The sequence below is a fragment of the Saccostrea cucullata genome, unplaced genomic scaffold (assembly GCF_032062105.1).
Source record: "Saccostrea cucullata isolate Sc308-1 unplaced genomic scaffold, CSIRO_AGI_Scuc_v1 ctg8001, whole genome shotgun sequence".
NCBI lineage: Eukaryota > Metazoa > Mollusca > Bivalvia > Ostreida > Ostreidae > Saccostrea > Saccostrea cuccullata.
In genome coordinates, this window is record NW_026926857.1 from 4,034 (window position 1) to 14,179 (window position 10,146).

The 10,146-nt window shown below is 35.3% G+C and overlaps 1 protein-coding gene across 2 annotated transcripts; it reads left to right on the forward strand.

Annotated features, from left to right (window-relative positions):
• Positions 1 to 5,349: 5,349 nt before the first annotated feature.
• On the forward strand, positions 5,350 to 9,882 carry LOC134272768 (uncharacterized). 2 transcript variants are annotated; one of them, XM_062754949.1, is made up of 3 exons: positions 5,350 to 5,628; positions 9,363 to 9,474; positions 9,613 to 9,882. In XM_062754949.1, exons 1-3 carry the CDS (start codon positions 5,379 to 5,381, stop codon positions 9,845 to 9,847), a joined length of 597 nt encoding a protein of 198 aa, XP_062610933.1. In that variant the 5' UTR covers positions 5,350 to 5,378; the 3' UTR covers positions 9,848 to 9,882. The 2 variants fall into 2 exon arrangements, with proteins under 2 accessions (XP_062610933.1, XP_062610934.1); XM_062754950.1 differs by having other exon boundaries at positions 9,387 to 9,474.
• Positions 9,883 to 10,146: the final 264 nt, after the last annotated feature.

The following is a 10,146-nucleotide window of genomic DNA, read 5'->3' on the forward strand; positions in this document are numbered from 1 at the left end:
ATGATATATAAAAATTTTCGTGAAATCACGTGCATGCACGTGCGCTGCAATCTGATTGGCTGAAACTTTAAATGACTATAACTCCCTTGGTTTCCAACCAAACATGATGGGATTTAGAACATAGATAGACATAAAGGACTCCTACAATATGGTATGGTCAGCATTTACATGCATGCACGTGCGTGCACGTGCACTTTGCTCTGATTGGCTGAAACAAAAATCTCAATATCTTTTCTGTTTTCTGACAAAATGCTTTGAAATTTAAAACATAGGCATACTTTAAGATGTCCTACAATATGATATATAATAATTGTCATGAAAACACGCGCATGTACGTGCGCTGCAATCTGATTGGCTTAAACTTTAAAATGGCTATAAATCCCTTGTTTTTCAACCAAACAAGATGGGATTAAGAACATAGACAGGCATAATGGACTCCTACAAGAAGGTATGGTCATCATGCACGTGCGTGCACGTGCAATGAGTAAAATAGTGTAGACAAGATGATATAGTCATTACGCTCATGCAATGTTTTTTAAGTCTTAAATGCATAGATTCTGCCTATTTTAATGAAACTTACAGGAATATGGCACTAAAAGGGAGTTGGGGAGCGTTTGGGGAACATCTGTAACGGTTCCCGTTACAATTAGCACTAGTTTTTTGTCTTTTTACCCCCCATTTCCTTTTTTTTTGTTTGTTTTTTCTCCATTTTCATGTGTTCACATTCTTGTATGTATGCTCCACCCAATCTGCGATATTCCTCTCACAAAATATACCTTGCGGCTCTACAATCTATTCTTAAAGAAAAATGTATCAACATTTTTAACCAATGATAGGTAATTCTATCGAGCAATATCGAGCCGCTATTGGCAACTATTACTGCAATAGCAGATGTACGACCCAAAAAGTGTTCTATCCTTTTTTAGATGTTAAAAATCTATATTTGTATTTGATGAATTCTAGCAAGAAATGGTTTAACCTACAAAAAATGTGTGGTATTAATTTTTAATTTTCTGCATCTGCAAATGTGGTTTCAAATTATTTTTTTCTTGCATCTTTTGTCAGGGGACATTGAAATAAATCCGGGACCTACAAATGATCAAATACACACATTGGACACATTAGAAGTTTACGACATAAGATTGAATATGTAACAACATTAATCACGGATTTTGATATTCTGTGTTTCACGGAAACACACTTGGACTCAAATATTTGTAAAAGTGACATTCAGATTGAAGGTTATGATACAATTTTTCGCAAAGATAGAAACTCTAATGGTGGAGGTATCATTATCTATGTTTCTTCATGTTTTCGTGCTATTCGTCGCATTGACCTTGAATCCATGTCAATCGAATGCGTCTGGATAGAAATAAGTGAACCTACCTGTAATATTTTCCTTTGTTGTATATATCGTCCACCCAGTAGCGAAAAATCCTTTTGGGACAAATTTTTATGGTCAATTGAAAAAGTATCTGATATTTCCAACAAGTTTATAATTGTAGGTGACTTGAATGTTGATTTCCTTGACAGTACTCGCACACTTCCCATTAAAGACATCATGCTGAATTATCACTTGACAAACACAATCAGCGAACCGAAACGAACTACTTACACTTCGAATACTCTTATTGACCCAGTTTTGATCAGCTCAGACTATGGAACGCCATCACTGCCTTATAGCATAAAACTATGTATTCATTATGTCAATCTATCATTACGTGATGTGAACATGTCTTTACGTTATGTCAACTTTTATGGGGTGATGTAAAAAACTCTTTGCATCATGTCAATGCTGCATTATATGAAGTAAACACATTCTTCCATTATGTCAGCACTTTATAAGTTGAAGTTCGAAGTTCATTATGTGAAGTGAAAATATGTTTACATTTAAAACTTTATTACGTGAACTGAATGTTTCTTTATATTATTTCATTTCTTTAATAAGTTACGTCAAAATTGCATTACGTCAAGTTAATTTCGTTTTGCAAGTGTTCTATGATTAAATTTATCAGTACTTGAAGTCAAAGTCCATTCCCTTTTGTGAGTGTATATTTCTATTATAACAAACCATTATTACGTGATATGAATGTATCTTTATTTTTACGCCGAGGTCATAATGATGTAAGGTGAATACATCTTACCTTTATGTCAGTGCTTTATTACGTGATGTATAAAGGTTTATAACATAACGTGAACATATATTATGGAGACAGTCCCAGCGTTCCATATTATATCAACACTTTATTACGTTATGTCAAAACTCCATTCCTTTATGTGGATATTTGATAAGAATATGTTAACTCTTTCTTATATGATTTAAAATTATCTTTACATTGTATTAACTCTTTATCACGTTGATTACAAATGTTCATTACGTGCTGTAAAATACATTTACATTATGCCAAAGTTTATAACCGTGTTTTCACGACTGGGAAGGGGGGGGGGGGGTCCTGATTAATTAGGACAGACGCATTATATGAAGGGGGGGGGGCTAGCTTCCTCTTTTTTTCCAGACATAAATTTATCATAGAAAATGTTCGTTTAAATTCCGCACCCACTATTTGGAAATTTTTTTGAGGACTGATCGAAATTGGACACCCCTCCCCCTTTCACCCGAAATAGGATTTTCAAGTTTGGACAAATTATTATTATCTTTTTTTCTTTTTTTTTTTTTTTGCTTTTTCCTGTACGTTATTTTTTTTCTGGCTGACAAACCTCCCCCAACTTTCAAAAACGATGCAACGTCACTGGAATTAGTCATTTTTCAACTATTTCAGGACCAGAATTCTGTTACAGAAAATCTACCAGTCCCTCACTTAAATCAATTGACCATGCCTCAGTAAACATGGGCACATATCAGTGGCGATCTTGGGTTCTTGAAAAGAGTAGCTGTAGGGGGACGGTATGGTGTCTAAGTTGGGGACCAGGGGGTGAAAGCCTGGAAGCTCTAAGGCTTTAAAAGGGGTTTTTTTTTTAATATAAAACGTTTTCAATTTATTTCAGCTATACTTTATGTGAAACTAATGCAATGTCCTACAAAGTAAAACCAGTTGATTAATTTCATGCATATTTTGGTCACTAAAGATGGGAGGGCGGGATCCCCCTTTCCCCACCCACCCACCATCCCCTCTCCCCACCCACCTACCAGTGCACGTACGCAATACGATGTGTTTACACTTTAAAAAAAAGGGAGGGTCAAAGACAAATAAAAAGCTTAGGACAATTTTTGTAGTTAGATCAGAAGTTTCGGACTTTTTAAAACAATTCAAAATAAAAAGAAAAATATTGCTGCATGACACATACTATTTGATTTGCGATAATTACGAAATTAAACGGCCATTGAATTTCAACGTTAAAAAAACAATCGCATGAATCGTCAATAAGGATTCCACGGGAACATAATCCTATTTATAAGTTTTAACCTGATATTTAGTTAAGGATTAATTAAGTCTTGTGTATAATTTAATATTTGATATGTTTAATTTAAATTATTTGCATGTTTAACATATATACATGTAATATTGAAAACACAAAACGAACTTTTAGGCATAACCTAAACCTTACGTCACACAATAAAGAGTTGAAATATTCTAAGATAAACTGACAAGAGGCTAAGCATTTTAGACACAGTGTAAAGATACAATGGCATAACATAATAATGATTTGTCAAAAAGTAAGGGAAAATTGACATCATGTAATAGATTCCCGTTGTCATGTAACATATTGATGACACAATGTAGTAAAGAATTGGCCACATGTGACAATTCTTTTCACATCATGTAATAAAATTCTGACATCATGTTATAGCGACTTAATATTTAATTAAAGATAAATTCACATCATGTAATGAACTACTTAGACCAAATAGCAGAGAGTGCACATAATGTAATAATGAGTTGAAATTATATAAAAACATCTTTACACCACGTAAAGTTGTTTTGACTTAATGTCATAAAGAGCCGATATAATGCAACGGAAGATTGGCGCAATGTAATTGAAGTGCGAGGTAATGTCATAAAGACTTGACATAATGTAATAGAAAGTTGATATAACGCAATAGTAGTGTGAGTAAAAGTCATAAAGAGTTGACATAATGTAATGGAAAGTTGACATAACGCAATAGTAGTGTGAGTAAAAGTCATAAAGAGTTGACATAATGTAATGGAAAGTTGATATAACGCAATAGTAGTTGTGTAAATGTCATAAAGAGTTGACATAATGTAACAGAAAGTTGACATAACGCAATAGTAGTGTGTGTAAATGTCATAAAGAGTTGACATAATGTAATGGAAAGTTGACATAACGCAATAGTAGTGTGTGTAAGTGTCATAAAGAGTTGACATAATGTAATAGAAAGTTGACATAACGCAATAGTAGTGTGAGTAAATGTCATAAAGAGTTGACATAATGTAATAGAAAGTTGACATAACGCAATAGTAGTGTGTGTAAATGTCATAAAGAGTTGACATAATGTAATGGAAAGTTGACATAACGCAATAGTAGTGTGTGTAAATGTCATAAAGAGTTGACATAATGTAATGGAAAGTTGACTCAATGCAATTGTAGTGTTCTGCTATAAGGCAGTGACGGCGTTCCATAATATATCTATTTTCTATTGTACATTCTTATATTCAGCATTCTGGTAGATTTAACTGATTGTACTCTTTTTTAAAATTATTTGTATAAACAATAATGTAGCAGTCTATATATGTCCACAATGAGAGTTTATTTAATTTACTTGTAATCTATTTTGTACAAACTGTTGAACATTTCTAATTCATCCTGTTATAATATCTCATGTAGGGAGAGGGCGCTTTAAGTTTTAAGAACTTGTGCCCAATCCCATTGTATATATTTAGTACAATAAAATATGTTCAAATCAAATCAAATCAAACTGCACTGTCAAACATCAGGAAAGGGTATATTAATAAGTACTACTTTACTAGACCAAATATTCTGAAATTTTCTCAACTGATGACAAAACAAGATGCTATTTCACTTAAAGAACTCTGTATGTTTATGTTAAAAATATATGATTTAGTCTGTCCTCCATAATTTCTCCCCTGATTTATTCCATTGTATATTATACTTATACCTCTGACCTGAATATATTTATGCTGTAAATTTTCTTTTTGTCCTCATGTACCATGTATTTTAAATGGTTTTGAGAGAATAAATGAACTTGAACTTGAACTAAGTATAGTTTAAAGTTTGAATGTGTTAAATGAGCATGCAATTCTTATTCACCAATTTTTTTTGTCCATTGAATTATAAGTCATTGACTGCACAAAAAAATTCCTCAACGATAATACGTAAACATTGATCTATGTTAACAACTGTGTTTCGACGAACTGAAATGAAAACCGAAAGATAATATGGACCATCTTAGGCTATATATAAGTGGTGCTCACAGCACGGGCAAGACTACAATTATACAGGACCTCTGCCCCCACCTCCCAGGGGTTAGGTTAGAAAAGGAAACAGCCAGACGAATCATAGAAACACACGGTTGGCAAAGAACGGACTTTCATCCAGAGCGTTATCCTCAAGTGTTTGAACAACTGAACACCGAAATTCTTTTAGCAAATATCAAAATTGAAAAGGACAACTTCCTTGAAAAAAGAGGTTTGTAGCTTGACTAAGTTTGCGCGGATCCAGAGGGTGGGGTCCGGATCGACTCTTCTGAAATTCATGGAGTTATCAAATATAAAAGAGTAATTAAGGGTAACTAAAAATAACCTTTGATTCCCCTCAATAGAAAACGCAGACCCCTGTTAAACTAGAGGTACTGTGAGCACTGAGTTCACTCAATACCTCCACTCCATTTTACTCACTGGTATAGGAAGAGTTGCGGATAAGAGATGATTGTGTTCTCTTCAATATTATAGAGAAAATGGCAATGTCGATGTTTTGCTATGGGAAACCCGATTTATATGTCCGATCAAAAAGTAAATAGGAAGTGTACAATGACACTATGTAGCATTTTTTAAGATTCTGAGAAAGTTTCATTAAAAATCATTCAGTGGTATTAGAGGAGTTGCGGGTAAAAGACGGATGGACATCTCGATCACTCTATACCGTCCCACTTTTCAAGGGGGGGGGTACAATAATAAGTAGATTGGGAATAGTCATACGTGTAAAGCTTTTAAAAGAATTGAAAGAAGACTACTCCCCTATAGGTTTTTAATTGCGTTTGCGGAAAGAATTTCTCTCTTTTATTTGTTTGTCAACAATTTTCTGGGTGCGATTTTTACCCCCCCCCCCTCCACCGGTACTTGCCTGATATTGGTCCGAAATATCTTACGTATTTCTGGCTTTTTGACGGTTTTGATATTTTACGAGCCAGAAACGTCAGATGTTTCGGACTAGCCTGCAATGTGTATATAAATTAAATATGTATCTTCACCCCCGAAAAAAAGATAGTTACGCAAGCAGAACATAATTTTTGACAACAATCCCATTTTTGAAGAGCGAAAGGGTATGCAGTGATCGGAATGTCCGTCGTCTTTCTGTACGCCCGTCCGTCTGTCCGTTACGCTTTGGGGTACCCATCTCTTAAACGCAACTCCTCTTATATCATTAAATGAAATTTAACGAGAATTTTACAGAATATTTTATACATAGTGCAATTGAGCACCTCCTGTTCTACTTTTTGATCAGAAGCATACGAGGGTTGTCCGTAAAGTTCATGGACAAGCGAAAATGTAATAAAAGTTGTGTCATTGATATTTATTATTGGCATATTTCTAATCCTTTTCTACATGTGAATTGAAATAAGTAAAATCTTATTCCATTTCAAATGTTTAATTACAACTAGAGGTACTGTGAGCGATGAGCTCACTAAATGATACCCCCCGCCTCCCACATGGTTATAACTGGTGAAAAAGTCCATGTTTTCCTGTGGCCGGGAAACCCAAAATATGTGTCGGATCAAAAAGTAAAATAGGAGGTGCACAATGGCAATATGTAATAAAGATTCTGTGAAATTTCATCAAAATTCATTCAGCGGTATGAGAGGAGTTGCGGATAAGAGATGGGTACCCCAAAGCGTAACAGACGGACGGACGTACAGACGGACGGACGGAATTAACGATTACTATATACCCTCCCGCTTTTCAAGCGGGGGGTATAATTATGGCTTCATAATGAGACTTGGAATGGAGACCCGGAGCACCGCAAAATTTTTATGAAAAAAATTATTTACCACTTCATAAATTTCATTTGTATTTTATAAAATTGTGGGGAAATCTGGAAAAAAAATTACATTGTGAGGTTGACAGAAGTTGTCACGTCAAATTTGCAAAATTGGAACGTTCAAGGTTTCAAAATGGCTGAGCAATCATAGTTAGAACATATTGAGACAGGATCGTAACTGTTAAAAAAAGAAATGTTTTCGGAATAAGTGGAGCAGTGAACAGTGATAAAATTCTGCGTAGACCAATACATTCCGTAAACAATCGGAAAAACATAGTAAAAGAAGTCGTTCACTAGTATTTAAGTGGCATATAATATTTTCGGACTGAAAGAACAGTTTACAGGATGACATGCGTGAACGAAAACCATCATTCCGAGATTGCAGTGCTGTAAAAAACTAGAGGCACTGTGAGCGATGAGCTCACTAAATGATACCCCCCGCCTCCCATATGGTTATAACTGGTGAAAAATTCCATGTTTTCCTGTGGCCGGGAAACCCAAAATATGTGTCGGATCAAAAAGTAAAATAGGAGGTGCACAATGGCAATATGTAATAAAGATTCTGTGAAAGTTTCATAAAATTTCATTCAGTGGTATGAGAGGAGTTGCGGATAAGAGATGGGTACCCCAAAGCGTAACAGACGTACGGACGGACGTACAGACGGACGGACGGACGGAATTAACGATTACTATATACCCTCCCGCTTTTCAAGCGGGGGGTATAATGAATTTCGTAACGTGATCATGACTTTGCCGTATTTCCGAAAATAAAATCGTCTTTGCACGGACAGAGGTTGGATGATTGCAGGATATGAGACAGTCATTGTTAAATATTATTTTATGAATGAAACCTGAACATTTTGTGCACATTTTTATGCCTGGTTAAAACGACATAAGAAATGTATTGAGTTAAAAGATGACTATGCTGAGAAAAGTTAAATGTGTTCGTAATTAGTATTTGACGTCGGGTAAAGTCAAGAATTTTTATACCCCCCGCTTGAAAAGCGGGAGGGTATATAGTGATCGTTAATTCCGTCCGTCCGTCCGTCCGTCCGTCTAGCTGTACGTCCGTCCGTCCGTCTGTTACGCTTTTTCTGTTATCCGCAACTCCTCTTATACTACTGAGTGAAATTTAATGAAATTTTCACAGAATCTTTATTACATATTGCCATTGTGCACCTCCTATTTTACTTTTTGATCCGACACATATTTTGGGTTTCCCATTGCAAAACATAGACACTGCCATTTATACACATATGGGAGGCGGGGGGTATCATTTAGTGAGCCCATTGCTCACAGTACTTCTAGTTTTTTTTAATGCTCCGGGTATGAGTGTGTGTCTCTTTTTGTATCTGATAAAAATATTAACTTTTTGTGCTTTCTTTTTGTTGAAAACTTGGCATATATTTTAAAAAATGAAACATGAATTTAATGAAAACTAGAGGTACTGTGAGCAATGAGCTCACTAAATAATACCCCCGCCTCCCATATGAATATAATGGCAGTATCCATGTTTTGCTCTGGAAAATTCAAAATATATGTCAGATCAAAAAGTAAAATAGGAGGTGCACAATGGCAATATGTAATCAAGATTCTGTGAAAGTTTCATTAAATTTCCTTCATTGGTATGAGAGGAGTTGCGGATAAGAGAAGGGTACCCCAAAGCGTAACAGACGGACGGACGGACAGACAGACGTACAGACGGACGGAATTAACGATTACTATATACCCTCCCACTTTTCAAGCGGGGGGTATAATAATTGTTTCATATATTTTGTTAATGTTTGTCAGTAATTATCAACGTTGTCCGCGAACTTTACGGACAACCCTCGTATTTCAGGTTAACTGACATTGTCATTTTATCAATAATATTGAAGGATGCCCATCTCTTATCCTCATCTCCCCCTACATGTATACCTTTTAATACATTTAATGATACTTTCACAGATTCTTTATTACATAATGCCATTATACAACTCCTATTTTACTTTTTAATCTGACTTACCCTACTTCATTTTCAGGTCCTCCAGAGCAAAACATGAACTTTGGCATTATAATCATATGGGAGGTGGGGTTATCATTTAGTGAGCTCACTACTCACAGTACCTTCAGTTTCCATATATTTTGACTCAACTCTGTAGAAATTTATTGGGTTCTGTATTTAGATTTTCTCTGCGACCGGTGTCTAGATCCAATGGCGTACACGGAGATGTATCTTGGACCTGAGGCTTTGGAGAGAATCAAACACACAAAAGGACTCCAACAGATGATGGAGAGGTAGCATATATTTAGTTTGATCTATTCATTCTATTGAAAAGTTTACTCTCATGTGATCATCCGAGGAAGTGTTCCATCCCTATGCAAGAAATTACACACTTAATTTGATTAATTTTGTTGTTTCCCAATCTTATTTAGGTTACGGACATCTGTGATTTTTCTTATTGAACCTCAGCCTGAGTGCATCTCTGATGACAAAGTGAGGCTGGTGTCGACATTGGAGGAACTGCACACATACACAGCCTACTTAAAAAGACTGTACGACAGTTTAGCCATCCCTTATGTGACAGTAGATATACTAGATCGCAGGGACCGGGTGTCCTTCATCCTTCAATGTTTGCAAACCAGAGCACCCATGAAAATTAAATTATAAATTTAAAGCAATAAAAAAGATTTCATGCACATTCACATACGATGTATTTTTCTCTGTTGTACATGAAGATTACAAGGCTTTCATTAGCCACCTCTACGAAAATGAAAATACCAAAGTACATGTATCTGAAGATCACATGTGTACTTAATTTCATGTCTCAAAACTATGTGATGACAGTTATTGGCAGATGAAGTTTATATTTAAAACTGATTTTTTTTTTTTACAAGCCCCTCCTTTTTCCAATCTTTAACCTGAGGGCTATGACTTGAACAAAACTAATTGTACACAACATAAGAAGT

Excerpts from the sequence above, each read along its gene's own strand:
- LOC134272768 (XM_062754949.1), top strand. The coding sequence starts at position 5,379 with ATGGACCATCTTAGGCTATATATAAGTGGTGCTCACAGCACGGGCAAG. Across the intron at positions 5,629-9,362 it reads CAACTTCCTTGAAAAAAGAG|ATTTTCTCTGCGACCGGTGT; the intron begins GTTTGTAGCTTG and ends TTCTGTATTTAG. Across the intron at positions 9,475-9,612 it reads CTCCAACAGATGATGGAGAG|GTTACGGACATCTGTGATTT; the intron begins GTAGCATATATT and ends AATCTTATTTAG.